Source organism: Cataglyphis hispanica, chromosome 10 (genome assembly GCF_021464435.1).
Source record: "Cataglyphis hispanica isolate Lineage 1 chromosome 10, ULB_Chis1_1.0, whole genome shotgun sequence".
Taxonomy (NCBI): domain Eukaryota; kingdom Metazoa; phylum Arthropoda; class Insecta; order Hymenoptera; family Formicidae; genus Cataglyphis; species Cataglyphis hispanica.
In genome coordinates this window covers 2,234,651-2,257,090 of record NC_065963.1, presented here as the reverse complement: position 1 = coordinate 2,257,090, position 22,440 = coordinate 2,234,651, and the positions used below count along the sequence as shown (strand labels likewise).

Genomic DNA, 22,440 nt, shown 5'->3' with positions numbered 1-22,440 from the left:
AAAAATATTAATTACAACTATTTTCTTTTACAAATACGTCAAAATCCATATTATTTTGTAATACTTTAATTTTTTTTCATAATTCAAATTTATTTTTTTAATTTTTCAAACAGTATAAACGTAAGAGACATGTTTTCTTTTTAATTTTGACAATTTTTTGCTACTATTGTACATCCAGAACATCCTTAAATAATTTCCAAACTCTCTTGTTAAGAGAATTGTGCTCAAGTTTTGTGTAGATACTCAAAAGAAATAATAAAAGAGTCTATGAAATTTTCACGCTTTTGTCAATGTTTTGACATATAACACATACATCCTTAAATAAAGTTTCTTTTACTTTTCCTGTAATATAAACAATGCTGCAGAATGTAACAAAAAAGAGTGCAATGTGTCAAATACGTACACACATGTGACTTCACATTAGTCTCATTGAACCACAACAATATACTGAACAATTTTGTATGTAAATTAAATTTACGCACCAATTTATGCAATTAATGCTGCCTCTAAATTATGCATAAATGTTGTAGTATGCGTACAAACGCGCATCTAAATGCGGCGCACATTACAGCCTGCTCTTTGCCAAGAGAATGACTCTCGACCTGTGCAATTGCATCTCCTCGTGCGAGGAGACAAACAAGGTTGACTGCAAATGGCATTTCTGACATTCATATAAATCTATCTCGTTGATAATATTTTCTAATTATAGAATATTATACACTGTAAAATATAGCGTTGGCTACTAATTTACGAGTAGAAAAATGACAATGCTTAGAACAAAATCTTTACAAGATTTTTTATCACATTAGATAAAAAATATATCACATTTAAATATATTTAAAATTATATAATATGTATATTAATTATACATCAATAACATTTTTTATTATAATTTAATTTTGAATAATACATTATAAATATATATAATTTATTTATTTACGCATTAACAGCCAATGTTATTTTTTACTACGCGTTACATACTAAGCTAAAATAGAATGCCGATAAAACTTAGAATGGGACGATTAATTTTTTCAGCTATCGATATGTCACGTGATCGAAGGCCTTTGAGAGAAGGGCGGGACGACCACTTCTACGGTCACTAGCATTTGAGGAGCACGAGAAGACGACTTATCCTCTCCCGCTTCTCATCCGCGTGCGAAGATGATAAAAGCATGTTAGGACGTGGCGGCCCGTCGTAGTCTTCCTTTCGGGATCGGCCCAGAAGGAACCCGCGTGAAATTTCAACGACAACCGAGATGGCCTCGAGACCGATCGTCCATCTGCTAATCGCCTGCGTCATTTTCGTCGCGACCACATGTGAGTAAAAAGAAAAAAAGTTACCCTCTCGTGTTCTTCGATAAAGTGAAACTCGCATCCCGTCTAATCGGCACAGAGGACGGTCGTCTCTCTGCTGCTTTTTTTCAATTATCGTTTCAATTCCGCAGTGATGTGTTACGTAAGGAGACGAGTGGTGGCGTTCTCCATTTATATGTATGTAATAGATCACTTTATTCCTAAATGCGACACGAATTTTGAGCATCGTTGATTTTTTTTTTCTATAAATGAATAGTACAATCGATTTGGAGAATCAATATCAGGCTGTGTAAGATTATTTAAATAGGTGAATTAAAGTAAGCAGTGTTTTAAATTAAAATATGCATTAAATTTGTATACTGAATTATAATAAATATTCCAACACGATTTCCAATAATTAAGCGTATTGAAATAATAATAATATGTAATATGTGTTTTTTAATGGCTATTGATATGACTGATATCACAGTTTATTAATTAAACATATTGTCATATATCTTAGCATTAAAAGCTGCAGATTTTTTCTATTAAAATTAAAAATTAAAATTATTGAAATTAAAAATTATATAAAATTTAAAAGAAAAAACGTAATATTTATTTAAAAAAAAAAATAAGTGTAATATATATTTTTAAAAAATATAAACGTAATATATATTTTTAAAAATATGTATTATGTAATACATTAAGAAATTGCGTATAATTCAAACAGCTTAATAAGGCTGGTTAAGATTCAGAATGCTTAGGAAAAATCATATGCGCTCATTTTTATGAATGCAAACGCGTTCTGAATAGTATTTTGCAGCACAAATATGCTCAGTCACGGACGCATCGCTGATTTATATGCGATGCGCTTGTTTAAAGAAATTAAATTTTTTAAACTTAAGGATGTATGTGACATATATCGAAATACTAACAAAAGCATTAAAATTTCATAGATTGTTCCATTATTTTTTCTGAATATTTCTGCAAAAACTAAGCACAATTCTCTTAACGGTTTGGAAGTTATTTAAATTTAAAGTTACTATTGGATTCTTATGGAAAATCGCCTATTGTAGCACTTATTGTCAAATTTGGCAAAGAAAAAATATTCTCAATGAAATAAAAATTTTCACATATATTAAAGAAATTTTAATAAATATTTGTGCAAAACTTGATTTAGATCCACTAATTCGTTTAAAAGTTATTTACTAAAAATTGTAGAAAAATATTATCTGTCTCTTTTTCTTTCTGCAAATTACTCGTTTTTCATTGTTTTTTGCAGTTGATTTTAGAGGATATTCAAGATCAAAAGTTTTTGCCATAAATTAGGAAAAATATTAATTACAACTATTTTCTTTTACGAAGACGTCAAAATCCATATTATTTTGCGATACTTAAATTTTTTTCATACCCCAAATTTATTTTTTTAATTTTTCAAACAGTATAAACGTAAGAGACGTGTTTTCTTTTTAATTTTGACAATTTTTTGCTACTATTGTACATTCAGAACATCCTTAAAGTTTATATAGACAAGCATGAATATTAATCCTCCACTATCACGTGGGTAAATTTATATAGGTACTATATCGGACGTAGTGTTCGCTCTTAGTAAATATTTATTTATTATTTATCATTATACGTTATGTTGCAACGTAAAACACCGTGGAAAACAATACTCTTTTACTTTATTCTTCTTTCACGAATGTGAAAGAACCGATAAGGTCCTCCTTTTGTCTTCAGACGAAAAGAATTCCCAATAGACGAGACGTTTTAATGTTTTAATGTGCTCGTTCGGTTTAACGACGAATAATCGAATTTGTAATCAGCGAAACTTTCTCCCGTTGTTCGCCTTCACGTGCACCTTGTGCAATTTTTTGCCCCGGGGAAACATTTCTCGGGAATGCTTGAATGCTTTTCGTGCACGAAAACTATTGCCGTTGTCTCTCGACCTATCGTGATATCCCAAGGCTATAATATCGGATCCAATTCTCTTTCCAGCTCCGTTCCAAATAAATCGTTTTAAATTCTTTTCATTTCTCGTCAATCTTAATTCTTCGATATTGAAAAGGGCACAGAAAAAGCTTCCTAAATTACGTAAATCAATCTTAATTGTGTAACGAGAATACACAATCTTACTTTTATCGATTTCTTTCTTTTTTTTTTTTTTGAACATTTTTATTTCATCTCTAAAAGTATTTTTGGCCCAATCTTGCGCCTGCGGCAAAATCGGTTACAAACAGCACGCAGACATTGCGTAAGCGATGCGCAGGTAATGTATGCGCATCACACACACACACACACACACACACACACACGCGCGCGCGCGCGCGCGCAACTTTGTAGAGGTCGAGTGCTGGCTATCACCGAACTTTCGCCATCATGCGATAATCGCATCTTGCCACTGAATACGACTCATTAATACCTTCTGGACGGACTCGCTTGACGAGTTTTATGCGCAATATCGGTCGCTGTTTAAATCAGAATCGTCGTCGTTCATACGATTTTGTGCTCACACACGCGATGTGAAAAGAACTTGAGTCTTATTTAAGATAAGAATTTATAGACGAAATTTTTCTATAAAAGACGATTTATCCGTATTTTAGCGCTGAATCAAAATCCCAGGTTTTCGAATCAGCTGTTTGACAATCAGCTGAATCGCAACCAACAACAATTCTCTCCGAAAGGTGATGTATCCGCGTCCTGTCCGGAGAGGAACGGCCGTTTTCCGGTGCAGAATCAATGCGACGCTTATATCGAGTGTATCGATGGAGTTGCCGAAGAAAAGTTGTGCCCTGAAGGCTTATATTTCAATCCTGACGTTCGTTTCAACTATCCTTGCGGATATCCGATCGACATAGATTGCACGGGCAGGCCAAACTTGCGTGAGTTATTTACATCTACGATAAATCTGTAATTTCCAATCTTTTCGTCGATAAAAATAATACTGCAATGTCAGATTCTATTTTTAATTGTTTATAAAATTTGATCACTTTCAGATCAATATTGTTCTTATTTAAACGAAAGATTTTCTAAAAATCAAATTCTTCTCAATCAAATAAATATATTTTGTTAATTTTTATTTTCTTTTACTTAAATATATACTTAGTTTTCAAAATTGTGTTGTTATATTAAATTAAGTATTACTTGCGTATAATAATAAAATTTATAATTTTTATAATTTTTAAAATAAATTATTTGAAATTTTTAAATAAAAAAATATTTATTGGAAGATAAAAAATTATTTATTAAAATAAGAAAAATTCGTATTCTCGAAACAAGCAACCAAAAATTAGAAAAAGATTTTTAATTTTTTAATGAAAGTAATTTAACATAATAAAGCTAAAAAAAAACCATTTTTTCATTTACAAAAAAACATATTTTCCTTTTATTTTATTAATTCAAATATATTCGCTGCTTGATCAAAATAACTAATTCCTTCGCAAGTATATATTTAAATAAATAATTTTGTTAAACAAAATAATGTCTTGATTTTAATTCCTTTTTTTCAGTGCGCTTAATATGTGATCGAATGACCAAATTTGATTGTTGAATTTTCCTCAGAGACGGCAAATCCGACCGAGGATTGTCCCCATCAGTACGGCTACTTCAAGATCGGCGATTATCAGCGTTGCGGACAATTCATGAATTGCGTGGACGGTCGGGGTTACGTGTTCGATTGTCCGGAAGGCCTGGCCTTCAATCCGGAAACGTATCGATGCGATTGGCCGGATCAGGTGCTGGATTGCGACGCCGAGGCTTTCCTCGGCTTTCGCTGCCCGGAGGTGAAAAGCGGTCCCTTCCAAGACGCTGAGATTAAGTTTTATCGCAGCAACACCGACTGCCATCATTATTACATCTGCGTGAACGGCCGTCCACGTTTGCAGAATTGCGGTGCGGGGAATGCCTTTAACGAGCTCATCGACGCTTGCGATGCCGCGGAAAATGTCACCGGCTGGTGAGTGAATGTCTTTTATCGTGAATAAAATGACTTGTCAGTATCGCTTTCCATCTATGAATTTTTGCTCTAAAATTTCACAAAAAATTATAAATTATTATTTAGAGTCGATCGTATTTGATATAAAATTGTTATTGTATTCTTAAACGATGCGAAATATTATGAGAGACATTTGATATTAAAAAATATATTTTTATAATATATAATATATATTTATATAATAATTTATATATATTAATATATATAATATATAACATTTACATAATATTAAATATTTAAGTGAAAAATATCTTAATACCTTTTTATTAAAATATTATTACTTAAATAATTATGTAAATTATTATTATTATGTAATTTATTATTACATATAAGATGTTTATATTTTTTGATATTTTTTAATATTATTATTATTATACACTTTTTTTCGACAAAAATCCATAATAAGATGGCCTGATATTTATGCTGTAAATTAATAATACGCAATTTGTGGCTCAAGTTACTTTAAATTAATGTTTTTTTTTTTTCAGTGAACACGAGGCGATAGCAAGAACTACTCCGACATATAAACAGACGAGGCTCTTTTAAATTCGAGTAAAGTTGAAAAGCAAAAGTAAAGATTGACAGCGCAATAATTGCAAAAGAATAATAATTAAGAGCTGCAAAAATAATGAGGTGTGCATCAAATTTCAATATGTAATTCGACATATTTTAATACAAAAGTATTGTATTTTTATGATGCATATGATTGCATATCACATATATGCAAATTAAATTAATGAAAGACAAATATATAAAAAAAATCCTAACTATAAATTAAACAATATATTTTCTAATCATACATTAAACAATATATTTTAGATAAATTAAACAATATATTTTAGATAAATTAAACAATATATTTTCTAATCATACAAATCACACACATACAATACGCAAATTGATGCCGCAATGTATATATTAATGTATAAATTTTGTTTCATTTCTATATATATTTAATGTAGAATTGTAAAACTTTTAATAAAAAGGTAAAAAGAAATACTCCGATCATTCTCTTCTATATATCAATAAACACTTTTCGCATAAGAATGTTTTTACAGTGTAATGTATTAATATATAGTTATGTATAATATTAAAATTTTGAATTTAGTACTTTTTAAGAAATTAAAAGTGTCCTTGACTTGACCTTAACGATGCCATCCAAGGTCAAATCAATGACACCATCTTATGTTCCCCTCAAAATCATACAATTTTTGTTCAAAACGTTTTTCTCTAAAATGCTTAGTTTTTAAAAGAAAAGGGGTGTACGGATGGTCTAGGACACCATGTATATAAATTTTATATACGGAATTTGGCACATTTTTTATTTTTCAATTATAGATAAAATCTCTTACGCTTTAACATTGCATCCCATTTTTAACAAATCAAAAAAAATATTATTTTATGATATTTTTAACAACTGAAAATAAACAACGCCAGATTGTTCTCAGATTGCGATAAAGTATTGTGTATTTTGAAAAAAAGTAAGATATAGAAAATACTTTAATATGTAAATTAATAAGATATTATATTTTTGAGAAAAAAATCGAATTCGATAAAAATCGAAAAAATATTATGCGTCAAGAGAATCTCTCAAATTTTTCTCTAATGCATATGCAGGAAAAAGACAGCACAGGATAAGGATTGATAAAAGATAGAATGAATATCACACACATACACACACGTGTGCGTATTGAATATACAATTATTATTGACATAGTATAATTGCTTACAAAATATAGTGGCTATAATTTTTCTCGAATATTATGCGTCATTGCGTGCACGTAATATGTATTTACATATATAAAAGTTATCAACGAGTCACACGCACAATTCGGCGACGAATTTCCTAGATTCTATCTAAATCGCTGAATGGTCCGGAATAAAAAAAAAATGGAATCCGTAAAAATATATATTTATATAACATATATTTATTTACGGCTGACGCGCTTCTTTTCACTCATAATTAAAGCGCTCATAATTAATAGTAGAAAATTATCAGAACATGTACGAAAGATTATGCGAATTCTTTGTTGCGATCAGCCTTTCTTTTTTTTTTACATGCCGAACAGTAAAGTGAATATTATCAAATGTACGCATATTAAAATAAATTGCGTAAGTCGCAATCTTTTTTCCTTTCTTCAGCTCTCTCACATGTAACGTTGTAACGCATTAAATCGACTACGCGTTACTTCGAGATATCTATGTTTTATCGAGCTAAATTCATATCTAAAAAATGCTTGAGCAACGATGTTACGTCTTATTGCACTTTTTGGTACTACGAGAAATTGATTTCGATTGATACAAGTAGAACAAATATAGATGTCCACGATATTTTATTCGTAGGCACATTTTATTGCACGCGACAATTAAAAATAATATTAATTATATATACAAAGTAAAATTTTATAAAGGAAATTTTATAAAAAGTAAATTAATTGCATACATGAAATAAAATTTTATATAAAATACTTATCAAAAGCGAGTGGTATTCTGTGTCAAGATATTTCAATTAAACATATTTTCATACATTTTTAAGCGCATTCTGATGTGTATCATTGATCCACGATGAGAGTTGACCTGGATGCAGGAGCGCGTATATTTTATCAAAAATATATTTAACATTTTATCTCGATATCGAATAAAATTATCTCTTTGATCGGGAAAAAGGCTGCTGCTTCCGAAAAAACGTCAATATAAATATCGCGCTATCGAGCGAGATGCTAAGAGTAACGAGAGTAATCATGGGCGTAGATATCCTCGGCAATATTCGGCAACATGTTTACAAAATTCACGCATTATTGAATCAATCGCGTGAAAAGAAAAAAAGTGAGAAGAACTACAATTGTATGCAATTGTAGTATTCTCGCTTAAAGTATCTCTCGCATCTCTCGAGAACAACGTAGGAACCGATTATTCTTCGCTCTCTGACTTAAACGCTAACAGTGTCGTGCGATTGTTTGACAACGACGCACGTAAATCAGCTGAGCCGACGCGTGACGTGCTTCCTCGTTTCTCAGCGCCCTGATCCGATCAGCAGTCGCGAGCCGATTGAATCGACATTAACTTTAATAAGTGTGAATCCAGCGCGAGGGGCGCTATGGCAATGGGGAATAGGAGAAGAGAGGGAGGATACCCCTCTTCTTCTTCGGGATATATGCTTACGTGTACTGCGCGTTAAAAAAAAAAAGAAGAGATTATAAATACACTACGGAGAGTCCTATATGGAGGATTCACGAATTATCAAAATCAACGGAGTCGAGAGTGTCGAGGAAGCTTCAAAAGCGGGAGGGGAAGGGGACATGGCTATCACCAAGACCGATTCCGGCACTTCCGATTACGCACATCGTGACGGCAGCTTTGCGTCTCCTCGTCGAACGCCGTGCCCTCCTCGCACACGAACCGAAAGTCCAGCACCTGACGCGCGGTAAAGCCGGGCGAGCAATAGTGGAACAGTCGGCAGTCCCTAGCGTCGCCGTAGAAGCGATACATCTCTTTCTCCAGGCAATTAAAGCTCGCATACTTCCGCGATCCAGCAAACTTTCGACCGTTCGGCCGATAAATCGCGGGTACTGTTGTCGTGACGGAATCGGCATCGTCAGTTTCCAGTTGGACGGTCGTCGAGGTCGGAATAGTCGAGGTCGGAATCGTCGAGATCGGAATCGTCAAAGTCGAAATAATGGAGGTCGGAATCGTCGAAACTGATGTCAATTGTTCGGCGAGAAGAGAGGAAGTTTCGGTAACGTACTGTTGATTGCTTTTGACGGAAGTTGTGGTCTCCATTTCCTCGGAGTACTCGTCGGTACTCGTGTCGTATTTGGTATATGACTTTTCAAGGGGCAATGTCGTCAGGGGCAGAGAGGTCGTCGTGGAGATATCGACCCTTTCCGTATCTTCCTGCGGTTCCGTTTTCACATCTATCTGTTCAACGGAAGATAACGCAAGGGTAGTCAGTCTGGACAAAAGGGTGGAGGTCTCGATTTCTTTGGTCGAGATTCGTGAATCAGCATTCTTCGAAGAATTGACGGGAGTATTTTGCTCGGTCGGACTCGAGAGTTGATCCCCCTTGTTTATTCGATCGCTCTTCGCAAAGTGATCAACAGATATGGGTTCGTTCGCCTCCAGCTTACTTTCAAGAACGTTCTCCTCGCTTTTACCAGACTCAGTCGTCGCTGTCATCATCATTGTTGTTATGGGCTCCGTCGTATCTTCCGTCGAACTTTCTGTATTTCGCTTCTCCGTAGTAGTAGAAATCGCAATGGTAGCCGCGGTGGTAGTAATAGGTTTACGCGTCAAAGCGAGCTTCCTGATCACCGGCTTCGGCGCCAACTCGTTGTAGGACTTGGGCGGTTTCGCCGGTTTTGGATTATACAGGCCCATCCTTGATTTAATCACGACCGGAATCGGGGTTGTCGTCGGGGGAGTGTAAGCGTAAATCCTTCTGTTTCCAACAGGTTTGAAGAGTTTCGGTGATGTGGGACGAGTGGTAGTAGTCGTCGGTCGAGGAGTAGTTGTAGTCGTAGTTGTAGTTGTAGTGGTAGTCGTGGTCGTAGTTGTTGTACTTGTCGACGACATCGTTGTAGTAGACACTGTCGTGTTGGGCGCTGTTACAGTAGTTGACAAAGTCGTGGCAAAATTTGTGACTTCTTCGAGATTCGCCACTTCCGTGACATCTTCTTCCTCATGCTTCGTCTGCGTTTCCGCTTCATCTTCATTCCGATTTGTCTCGAGATCTTTCGACGCTGCGTCTTCCTTTTCTTCATCTATCTCCTCGATCTTCTCCTCCCTAGAATCGTTTGATTCAGTTGCAGTTTCCATCTCTTTGTAATTTTCCGGCTCGTAATTGTCGTCGATATAATCGTGCGCATCGTCAAATTCCAATGTTCCCTTCGTTTCGTTGTACCCATCATCCGACCTCGGTAATTCATCCGTGAATTTTAAGATACCTTCGGTGCTACCTTCAGTGTCTTTGGTTGAATCCGTAATATCTTCCTGAGAGTCGTTATATTCCTCAGAGTTTGCGTAATCAGTGGACATTATATATTCTTCGATGCTTTCTGTTTTCTTATAATTTTCCTGATCGCGCAAATTTTCCGCAGACGAGTCCACTGCATCCGGATACTCGTTTGATTCTTCGTAATTTGTCTCTTGACTATATTTTGTAGTTGAATAATCATCTTCGTTCGAATCATCAATGCTTGTCTTCTCGCTTGACTCTTCCGAATCATCCTCGCGAGAAGAAACCGCGGCTTCGCGAGAGGAAATCTTGTTGGGTGTCTCTTCCGAACTCACTTCCAGTTTCTCCTCTTTCGTATTCGCGTTGGAGTCATCGTCGTCCAAAGTTTCGTATTCTGTCGAGAATAATTCTTCGTCGGACTTTTTTTCTTCGGAAATAACTTCGTGAATAACTTCCGTCGACTCCGTCTCGTCTGCGCTTTGCGGATTCTCGGTAAAGTTTGTATCTTTTAAACTAGTATATTCGATTTTTTTGTCCGCTTCTTCTTCAGATTTATCGACATGCTGCTCTGAATTTCTCGCGCTTTCCTCCATAATTTGATGATCGAACAACCGCTCAATCTCTTTATCTCTCCCGACGTCATTGGTCTTGCTGTCTCGCAAGCTCTTCGAATATGCTGTGTTGTGTTGACCAATCGCCCTCGTCATATCTACTTCTTTAAAAGTTTGCGACTCTGACTCTCCGAAAACGTGGCTGTCGATTTGCTCCGCAACTTTCGTCTCCAAGGGTAGGACAGATGGGGTAGTGGATGTAATAGTAATGACACTAGTAATAGTAGTAGTCGTTTTATCCAATTCTTCTTTCTGTCGAATTGTTTCCGTCAGTTCGATATGGTTCGTTTTTTGCTGCTTTATTTTCGAAGATATACGTCTCCTCGAGGATCTCGCTCGAGAAATCTTCCTTCTCGAACCAAACTTTTCTTCTCTAGAATCCTTGGAGCTTTCCCGCTCGATTGTTTCTCGTAGAACTCCCAGTTGTTTCTCTTCGTCAGTTTTGAAGCCCGATCTTTCCTCCGATTCGTTCTTTGTCAAGTATCCTGACAGTTGTCCATTATTTATAACTTTTTTGTCGGTCTCCAATGGATCGTGTAAGTTGAATTTACTTTCCTCCTCAATAATAATCTCGAGAGGAGTGTCAGTCTTGGACATCTCGATGTCTGAGTTTGTAGTTTTCACTTTGAAGTCATTGTCGAAATCAAGTACTATTATGTCTTTATCATTTTTCGGAGATTTGTTTTCTTCCAAACCAGCACTTGTAAATTCATTGGTTTTGAATTTTAATTTAGACTCTGATTCTGACATATTTTTAATATACTTTTTTTTGTCTAACAACTCTTCAGCATTAGCTTCGACGTTCAAAGAGAAATCTTCGCGACTCAATTTTTTATCATCTTCTTTCTCGTCTGCTTCTTTATCTTTTTCTTTAAATTTTATATCTTCTTCTTTCCTGTCTGCTTCTTTATCTTCTTCTTTCAATTTTTTATCTTCTTCTTTCTCATCTGCTTCTTCATCTAACGCTAAATGTTTTGAAGCATCTGTCTTTAAATCTTCTAAATCGTCTACCTTTTGTATTGCAATATCCTTTGTTTCGAGAATCTCGCTATTCTTCGCGACGTGTTTAGCCGTATTTTGAATCTCATCAGCAGTATTGCGATAAGCATCCTCATCCGCTTCGTCACTGAATAGGATATCTCTAAACTTCATCAAACTCTCTCTAATAGCTCGAAAATCTCCAATCTCGGTATGCGGCGTATTTTCTACGTTCGTCACTTTATCCTGCGATTCGCTCTTTCGTATCGCTTCAAAATCCCCATCACTATCCGCGCCGTTAATCAAATGATAGAATTGACTGTGAGTTGATCGTTTTCTGCGCGACAGTCGCATCTTGTCCCTCACATGTCTCGTCACCTGACGATTCTTGGGGACCTTTGGGACATCGCGATAAAACGGATCAAAAGATTCGTCACCTTCCTTATAATCATCATAGCTGGCCGGTATTGTCGGCAATGGCAACGTCACCAATTGCGTGGTGTTCAAAGGTCTGCCGGACTCGTCGCTCACACTCGCCTTCGCCGTGACGATCACTCGCGATTGCGACGGCAACAACGGCGATGGACTCTGCACGATTCTCTGGATGTCCGGTGGTGGTAGATTTATGGTAATTTGATGAGGCTTGAGCTGCGGCACCGTCACGCCTGGCGAATTCACGCGGTGAATGCTCCCTTGTTGGGTAACCGACTGATGAACGACCGATTGCGAGGATTTCGGCGAAGGTCTCGGCGTCGGATAAAACGATCTGACGGTCGTCTCAGTGTTGACAGGGGACGTCGGCAGAAAGTTGTCGGATATCCTCTGCTGCTGCGATGTTTGACTCATCTGCACGTTCGTACGAGACGACTCTTGCGTATTCGGGACCGGAGATATTGTCAACTTGGACACCTAAAAGAAGAGGTGATACGAATTTTTTTCTCTTGTTTTTTTTTTTTATATGAGTATTAAAGAAAGAATTAAGGATTTTAGGGAATTTAGTATTTCACAAAATGAAAGAAGAAAATCCTAATAAACATAAGTTAAAAAATTAATAACATCAATCTAATCTAATCTAAAGGTTAGGCTCTTCATTTTGATGAAAGCAAGTGACTTGCTCGTTTCTGGTCCTTTCGCGCGGCATGAAAACAAACATTATATATTCTCCTCACATTTATACTTTATAAGGCTGTCAAACACTTAAAACAAAAGAAATTTTTAAAAAAGTTCGCAATTATAGGAAGAGGACATATAGAAAACTTTCTGTAAACTCTGAAGTTTGAAGAATTCTTTTATTTTTTTTTTTGTGGAAAAACAAATTCTTTTTTTGGAAAAAATAGTAAGGAAATCCGTTTTGAAGAATTATTCATAATTCCGACAACATTAATTTTTCGGCTCATGTTATTTCCGACGTTTTTCCTCCATTTCGTGAGCACTATCTGCTATTAAAGTCCTAAATTCTCTCTTCTTAACATCTTATTTGATTATTATACAGGGTGTCCGATAATTCGCGGATCACCCTTTAAGGGAAGGTAGAGGGTGTTATTCTGAATAGAAAAGTCCTGTACCATTTTGTGATTTTCTCAATATTTAAGAAAATATTAATTTTAAAAGATCAGCCAACGAAGTGCCGCGAAAAGCTCGTGGCGCGAAAATGCCTCCCATTGTCAATTGATACTCGGTCCGTGGCGAAGCAATGGGAGGAGCAGTTTGCGAGCATGCTTCGCTATGGTAACCGAAAAAAATATACACATAATGAAAAGATCACATACATAAAACGGAGCGCGCATTATGTGTGTATTTCTTTTGGTTTCCATAGCGAAGCATGCTCGCAAACTGCTCCTCCCATTGCTTCGCCGCGGACCGAGTATCAATTGACAGTGGAGGCATTTTCGCGCCACGAGCTTTCGCGGCACTCGTTGGCTGATCTTTTAAAATTAATATTTTCTTAAATATTGAGAAAATCACAAAATGGTACAGGACTTTTCTATTCAGAATAACAACCTCTACCTTCCCTTAAAGGGTGATCCGCGAATTATCGGACACCCTGTATATTATTTGAGAGGATACTCTTTTATAAATATTTAGCTCAAATTTCAAAAAAAGAAAAATTTTCTTAAGTCAATTGGAACAATAAAAGAGAATTAAAACGCATGCTCTACCTTTCCCTTATTAGTTGGTTGTATCGCCTCCAGTGGCCTTATATCTTCACGATCATTCTCGTCGCGATAGTCGGCGGTCTCACGTGGATTGTTGTTGTGCAGGGCGAACTGTTCGGTGGTGCTCGCGATACCGTGATTGTGAAAGAGGGGGTTGATCAAGGCCGCCGGGCTGTTGGCATTACTATTAAGCAGAGTCTGTATTGTGGCGGAGGAAGTAGGGTGATACAGCGGTGTCACGGTCGACGGTTCGTTGTGTTGAATGATCTGTGGCGGCGGACCCACCGTCGAGCTATATCTGATCTGCGGATGGATTTGCGGAGACGGTGTCGTCGAACTGACAACGCCTTGACTGTTGAACAGCTGATATGATGTGGCCTGATTACTGACGCGCTCGCCGCCGTTATGAAAGATGTACTGGTGATGATAGCCACCGTTCTTATCATCGTACAACGACTTGGACTGGCTCGTGTGCACTTGCGGGAATGGCGGCTGCGGCTGATAGTGCTGTGGATAACCAGCCGGATGTTGGAAGGAACCGCTCGCGACAGTGGTGGACGACGACTTGCTGGGACGGGACGTAGTCGTGGGGCTGAGGGTGGTCGAGGTGCTGGGTCGCGCCGAGGTTGTTCGTGCCTGATGATTCTCGCCCTCCGCTGGGCGATCTATAAGATCGTCCTCGTCGCTATCATTGTTCTCGTGAAGGCTGCGAGCAGATAAAAGGGCAGCGGATAAGAAGCTTAAAAACCGCGTTTTGTTTCGCGAAGTATTGAGCTGGATGCGATTTACAAGCTGCGATTTCAAGCATTCTAAAAATCGCGGAATAAATCCTGATCTATTTTCTCGTCGTACGTTATCGAGGAAGATTGTCAATGTTAGCGGCAACACTTGACGCGCCAGAATGTCGCGGCGAGCAGAAATCTCGACGCATTCCTCTGAGCCTGTCGCACAATCTCGTGTGCGTATTCGATTACGAGATAACTGCTTCCAGCTAACGACCGTTCATCCTCGGATGGCACTGACGGATGATAATAACGACTAACCATATAAAGTCGCAGACGAGTGAATAGACGGGATAAAACAAACCGCGTGAGAAACGAGATTTACTTTGACTAAAAATAGACGTCCGTCAATGATTAAGCAGTCGAACGGCGAGTATAAATTTCGTCGCCGTGACAGTTAATCGTTACAATTTTTATCTGCATATATATATTATATATATATATACATATATATATATATATATATATATATATATATATATATATATCTCGGTGCGAGAAGAGAGGCCTCTGGTACATTCCTGAGATACCGACCGCGACTGAAGGAAAGCCAGTAAAATATTTATGGATGCCGAGCTATGCCTTTTATAGCCCGCAATTTTGTACCGTACGTCCGACTTGTCTAAGGTATATAAGCACTTCAAAAAGTGCACACGCGAATTGCACGAATCGAAAATATGCGATTTGAAATACTGAAGGGGACTTTAAAAGCGTGCCTCGTGTTTTTTTTTTCACCACACATTATGCGATTGTATCTCTAGGCGTTGCTTCGGATATATTGCATAAACGAAACGAAGCGAGAAAAATGTAGCAACAAAATCCAGGCGAGATTTTTTTTTTAAATGCGACGATGATATTACGTCACATATGTACAGGATGTTTGGTAACACTCGTGCGAATTCAATTTTGAAATTTATTGATTAAATTTATTCGAAATCGATTTCTCTCTTTTGCCCCTTTCTTATAAAGGATTTCTTCTTGATATCTTACGTTATTAATGTTTTAATAATAATATTTCGAATTAAATTTTTAAAAATACAAGATTTTTATTTAAACAATGAAACAATAGAAGTAAAATTTTATTATTTATTTATATCCAAGAAATTTATATAGTTTTAATTATATTCATCTACATATTTTATACAGACTAAAAATAAATTAAATGAAATATGTATTTGATATATTTTTCATTCTGGAAGTAAACTGCAATGGTATTAGAATACATTGTATGTGACCGGCAAAGCAATCAGAGTGTGCAATAATTTATTTCATTCGATCAATAGTTTATGCTCGCAGCAACTTGCGAAATCGGAAAATAAATTAGAACGACCGGCTCGGGGAGCAAATCACCGATATTATTTTTCGCGAATTGTCATTAACCCCGTGTCACCGACAATTTATTTTCACACTTGGAAACTTTATTTTCTTGTTAAAAGTCTGACAGTTAAAATTTTTATGTTAGACATTTAATTTAACATATCCATGTGTTAATTTAAGATATTGTTGTTAATGGAACTCAAAAATTAAATTATTAAAACAACTTAAAAAAAAATATATATATATAAATAACACAATGTGCACATATTTTTTCATAATTTACACAATACATATGTCCCGTATTATTAGTGCCTGGATTTATTTGTTAAAATTTACAGAAAAAAATAAGAGTGACTTGACAGATCGTCAATAATTCTTTCTTTAATTTTAATTTTAATTTTATCATTAAAAATATGTTGATTTTACACAAAATTTCTTTCAAATTACATTCGTTTTGTGTTGAAATTAATTTAAAAAATGGGAAAAATTAATTATTATAAAATGGAAAGAGGGCGGCGCACGTTGCAGCCTGAATTTTTACCTGAGTGTCACGGCATTATTGCCGTAGAGCTCCAGATTCAGATTATAGAATCTCTCGCTTTTACTGCAATCCACCTCGTCGACCCTCTCGCAGACTCTGGTTTCCTGGTCGAAGACGGTCCCATTCAGACAGAGAAACTTTATATCCATGATCTCGTCTGAAACCAGATCTCACGGTGAAGAAGAGGGTATTATTATTTGGGGATGCTCTGGATTCTCTGAAGTGCGTTTATCGGTAAAATTTCGCCAAAACACTACATTTTAATTTTACAATTTTATAATTTTTGTTCCTTAATCATAAATTAAAATCCAGATACCGTACTTTCGAGCGCGATTTTTTTTTTTTTCATTTGAATCTCTACTGATAATGAGAATACAATATGATATTTTTGTTCTGCGCGTCCATTCCAAAGATATTTGATCTCCGAACTTCCAGACAAAATTACACACGTCACGTTCACCTCGCGATCCAGTCCATAAAATCCGTCTTATACAGGTAATTATGCAAATCGTTTTATATGTCAAGCGTTCACGTATCACGACGAATGATTGGAGTCGGCACCTTTTGCATCTCCGGCTGACAGTCGACCCGGACTTGTCACGGACTCAGATCCGGTAAATTAGAAGCGATAATTAATAGCGGCCGCGAACCTATTTAAGGTTGACGCGCGTATCGATGATAAATAGATCGTATCGAAAAGTCCGGCCGAAGGTCCCGTCGAAGTTTTGTAATTAATCAGGAGATCGCTTTACAGCGAGAATGTCATGGTCGTCGAGGAACGTTTACTGACCTAAGCCGAGGCTTTGACACGTCACGAGGAGACTCGTTCTCCCTATCTCAGCGAATCCGCAATCTCGAGAATTTAAACTAGTTAATTGAAATTAATTTTCGTTTTTAAATTAACTTTTGTTGGAGAAAAGCCGCGAACGCAGAATTGTATGATTTGAAAGGAATATCTTTTTTTTTTTTCGTCGTGATTTTTATTTCGTAGACTTTGACATTTGTACATGTATTGAGGATTTCGTTTTTATAATGCAAAGTTACCTTTTTGGCCGATGGTGCACACGTGAAACATTTGACAGCCCGCCTCGACATCCGCGTAGTATCCACCAATCACTTTTCCTTGACACGAGAAGTTCGTCTCCGGCAGGTTGTCGAAGTCCAGATACTTGAAAAGTCAAAAATTCGGCGAATTAAGGAAGAGAAAATTCAGCTATTCGTTGCGACGAGTTAAGAAAATGATTTAAGTAAATATGACTTTATAATTTCAAGATTAGATTAGTTTTATAAACGTTTACGCCAGGTTCCCCCGCGCTGCATAACAAATGGCCATGATGAAGATTGAGGATCGACACGAAAACTGAAAAACAAAGAAAAAAGAGATGTCAGAGAACAAAATTTTGCAATACTATTTGTTATTATATACTTAAAAAAATCCAAAAGATAACACTAAAATAATGTATTATATACAAAAAAAATTTATTAAAAAAAATTATTTATTGCATTGGTTATTTTAATCAAGCAGAAAATTCATTTGAATTAGTAAAATATAAAATAAAAGCAAAGTATATTTTTATTTGCAAATTAAAAAATTTTTTTTAGAAAAAAGTAAAAAAGAAATTGTTTTTCTTTATTATATTAATTTTTTTTTTTTTGAAAACCATTTTTTAATTTTTTAGTTGCTTGTTTCTGAAACACAGGTTTTCTTTATTTTAATAAATAAATTTTCACATAACTTAACCAATTTTTGATTGCTTGTTTCAAAAATACAGATTTTTTTTTATTTTAATAAATAAGTTTTTACCTAACCTAACCTAACCTTCAAATATAAATATTTTTTATATTAAAATTTTGAATAATGTATTACAAATAAATTATAATTTTTATTACATACAACTAATTATTTTAATGTAATAAAACATTTTCAAAAATAAAATATATATTTATTTAAATAAAAAAATCATGATCAACAAAATGTATTTATTTGATTTAAAAAAAATTTAGTATAGAATATTTAGAATTCCTTCAAATATTTTACTTTTATTTCTTAATTAATAGATTGAATAAGAAATGAAATTGAACACAAATTCTTCTAATCCATAACTCTTGTTGACCTAAACATTTCGAAAAATGACAACTATTTTTATTGTTAGTATTATATTTATAATTTCCTTCAGAGCTTAAAGTATGTTCTATCGTGCTATATTTGTATAGACATTTAAATCCAACCATATATAATACGTGTTATTACATATTGATGTAAAGAATAATAAAAAAAAAAAATTATTTTTCCAAAAGATTAAATCCTGCTCTCCACTGCATGTCCCATTCGACGCAGCCGTAATTAATGACAGTAATTTATGCAGTTGTGCAATCGTAGGTCCAGGGTCCCCTGTGAACGGTCCTCCTGGTGCACTAGTAGCTATAATTATGCACAACTATCGTCACGCATCGACGACAGGTTAATGCTCCAGAAGTTCGAGTTTGTAATTTCGATCGACTATCGTTATATATATAAATATATACGTAATTCCGCGTAAATGTAACGTTACGTAAACGCTATTAGAGTAAAGAAAAAAATTACATTAAGCGAGACAAAGATTAATGAGACAAAGTTAGGTTAGGTTTGTTAAACGAATGTGAACTAAGATGGGCTTGGAATTGAGTTAAATTTTGAAATGTAACAACATTTGCATTTAAAAGTAAACAACATATATTTTGCATTATTCGCAATAAAATGTCAGCCTTCGTTTTTACTGAATATTGAAGAAGCTTGGCGAAAAAAGTAGGCAAGACAAAATGTAATCAAAAAGTAATAAGATACTAGAATAGGCAACTTTCACCTCGATTATCTAACACGCGCCACAGTCAGGTGTTAATTGTTACCGTCAGATTAAATTATATTCGTCATGCTGACTCTGTCCCGTATTCAATTACAGCTCGCTAATAATTCTTTGGTTATTCAAATTACAATCCGCATTTTTCATCAATAATATTATAATTTCGTTTATATAACGCGATTGTACAATTGATTTGTAGAGCTAATGCATTCTTAATAACTATATAAAAATATAATACATTAAACACATTTATAAATATAAAACCTTTATACATATATGTATATTGATATTTCAGAGAGAGAATAAGCTTTATTCTCCGGCAATAAATATTAAATATCTATAAAAATGAAATATCAGATAGTAAATAATTATGTATTGTCCTTTTAAATGCAGGCTTTTTTTATAAATGGTACGACATAATCTCCCAATTATTTCCGACTGAACATTTAGCTTCGTTCATTCCATAATTCGACTATCCTGCAGCACACAAATCTTTTTTGTATACTTTTTTTTTTGTATAAAATGTATCGGGACTTACGTGCGACTTTTAATTTCTATGTGTGCAAAGACGAACAGACCTTTCACCGAATGGCGCGTGTAAAATATATTCCGCATGCTCTGACAGCGCGAGATTGTAAAATCGCTCGATCTCGATACATTCGATGATGTAAGAATTTCGATAAAAAGGCGAAAGGAAACAAAGAAAAAAAAATTTTATATATTCTATATATACGTAAGCCGACGTGAAACAAAAACAACGGCACGGTAGTTAAGGTACTCTCTCGTCGGATGCTTCGTCAATTATTTTTTACACACGCTGACCTTTCGTTCGACGATATCTGACCGCGACGTCATGCGACGTTAGTTTCCATCAATTTCACCGCGGCCAACGTCGTTAATAATGCTGCATAGCTTTCTCGAGGTGAAAGAATATTTATCCTCGTCGATGTCGTCTGAATCGGAAGTATGGCAATAAAGACGTTTGATAATTTCATTAAACCTAAGCATATGATTCTTGCGATATTTTTCAATGATTGATATATTCTGTTGTGATATATCACGGAGAATAATTTTTTTTTTAAATGGAAATAAATAGAAATTCCTTCCTTGCTGTAAATTCTTGTGCCGCTTATTATTTTATATGCTTGAATTGTCAATTTGTAGGCTAAAAAAAATGTACTAAATCGAAAAACTTTTTTCTTGATTTAAAAGAAATTTATTTAAGTAAAGAGATTAGTTATTTTAATCACAATCAGCAAACATATTTAAATTAGTAAGAAACAAAATAAAAATAAAACATTTATTCGGAAATAAAATTGTTTTTTATCTTTATTATACTAAATTACTTATAAAAAACATTTTTTAATTTTTGGTTGCTTACGTCAAAAACACGGATTTTCTTTATTTTAATAAATAATTTTTTATCTTCAAATAAATATTTTTTATATTATAATTTTAAATAATGTATTTTAAAATCAATTTTTATTACATGCAAATAAAAATTTCTTTAATATAAACAATTTTTGGAAGCAAAGTGTATATTTATTTAAACAAAAAAAAATTAAAATTAACAAAATGTGTTTATAAGAAAATATGTTTATTTGATTTATAAAAATTTTATTTATAGTGTAGATTTTTTTAAATGATCCGACTAACGCTACATGTGAGCATGTATTACAGACAAGGTAAAATACGTCTGCGGATTTGCGGATGCTGAGATTGAAAGGGTTATATAGATCGATCAAACACGTCTCGTCTATAAGAAGCTAAAAAGGGAAAGGAGGAAGAAGTGGAAAGCGCTGTGTCGCACACGCATACATAGACGTCAGGATTCCATGCTAGAAACCGAAATTTCATAAATAATTCCTGGGGCATACCGCGCTCGGCCGACTGTGACGAGGTTCCTTGAAACTCCTCTCCGACATCTCTGCTCTAATCTGGTCAGTCGTCCATGGACTTTTGCTTTCATTGATCGACTCGATGTATATTCCATGCTTGCTGCGCGAAAGATCGCGATTTTTTCTCGTTTCATTTTGCGCCACTTGACATCCGAAAAATTTGAATGCCATTCCAGTCATTATAACCGTGTATTCATTATCTCTTACCGATACTCTGAATTTGGTGTCAAGGAATTTTTGCTCACAAATGTATGCGTCATATACGAATATTGTAAATTAATAATTTAATTTAAGTATGAAAAAGGAAATTCATAATTTAAAAAAAAAGATAATTTTTTATTTATTGTTACATTAATTTAAGATATATATATATATATATATATATATATATATATATATAAATTAAAAATGATTGCAATAAAAGATATGTGAAAGAATATTAACTCGATGTGTCAAGAAATTTTTGCCGATAAATGTATTGTATGTATTATATATTAATATTACAAATTATTAATTTAAGTATGAAATAAAAATTTATTATAATTTTAAAAATAAAAAAAATTTTTCTATTTTTAATTTAGATTATTTTCAATCTGAGAAGAATAATATATATATATATATATATATATATATATATATATATATATATATAATTCTTCTCAGATTGAAAATAATCTAAATTAAAATTGTTTTTTATTTTTGAAATTATAATAAATTTTCTATTTCATACTTAAATTAAATTAATAATTTGTAAATTATAAATATTTGCAATAAAATATAAAAATTTTCATAAATTTTGTGAAGACATTCAATTTGGAAAGGCATAGAAGCGATTTGTTATGATTTATGCGTGCAATATATCGCGATGTCGTATTATATCAATCAATATGAAACTCATATAGTATAATTGCACACGTACATTTTTTTGAATTGTTTATTTTTCACAAAGGGCAAATACATACACAAAGAGACGCATTTATTCCATCGTTACGATCGACATGATCATTAATCATCATCGTGAGCAATTTCCTCGATGCCGTGGCTTACCGTGCCTGCACGGATGCTGCGATGCGATG

General features: G+C 34.5%; 2 protein-coding genes across 4 annotated transcripts in view; one reads left to right on the top strand and one right to left on the bottom strand.

Annotated features, from left to right (window-relative positions):
- The first annotated feature begins 1,115 nt into the window (after positions 1-1,115).
- Positions 1,116-6,831, top strand: LOC126852288 (protein obstructor-E). Of its 2 annotated transcripts, none has more exons than XM_050596948.1 (4): positions 1,116-1,317; positions 3,978-4,175; positions 4,855-5,248; positions 5,776-6,831. In XM_050596948.1, exons 1-4 carry the CDS (start codon positions 1,257-1,259, stop codon positions 5,831-5,833), a joined length of 711 nt encoding a protein of 236 aa, XP_050452905.1. In that variant the 5' UTR covers positions 1,116-1,256; the 3' UTR covers positions 5,834-6,831. The 2 variants fall into 2 exon arrangements, with proteins under 2 accessions (XP_050452905.1, XP_050452904.1); XM_050596947.1 differs by having other exon boundaries at positions 1,122-1,317; positions 3,897-4,175.
- Positions 6,832-6,971: 140 nt separating this feature from the next.
- Positions 6,972-22,440, bottom strand: part of LOC126852228 (serine-rich adhesin for platelets-like) — a 77,605-nt gene continuing 62,136 nt past the window's right edge. Inside the window, exons 3-7 of one of the 2 annotated variants that reach the window (XM_050596787.1) lie at positions 17,925-17,986; positions 17,671-17,794; positions 16,627-16,795; positions 13,990-14,692; positions 6,972-12,739 (exon numbers count right to left, since the gene is read on the bottom strand). In XM_050596787.1, the coding sequence (XP_050452744.1) occupies positions 8,594-12,739; positions 13,990-14,692; positions 16,627-16,795; positions 17,671-17,794; positions 17,925-17,986 (5,204 nt within the window). In that variant the 3' untranslated portion in view covers positions 6,972-8,593. The remainder of the gene's footprint in view (positions 12,740-13,989; positions 14,693-16,626; positions 16,796-17,670; positions 17,795-17,924; positions 17,987-22,440) is intronic. The other variant, XM_050596788.1, reaches the window with a different exon arrangement.

What these genes read in the sequence shown, in the direction of transcription:
- LOC126852288 (XM_050596947.1), top strand. Translation starts at nt 1,257, where the DNA reads ATGGCCTCGAGACCGATCGTCCATCTGCTAATCGCCTGCGTCATTTTC. An exon ending in CATTTTCGTCGCGACCACAT is followed by an intron (nt 1,318 to 3,896) that starts GTGAGTAAAAAG and finishes TCCGTATTTTAG; the next exon opens with CGCTGAATCAAAATCCCAGG. An exon ending in CACGGGCAGGCCAAACTTGC is followed by an intron (nt 4,176 to 4,854) that starts GTGAGTTATTTA and finishes AATTTTCCTCAG; the next exon opens with AGACGGCAAATCCGACCGAG.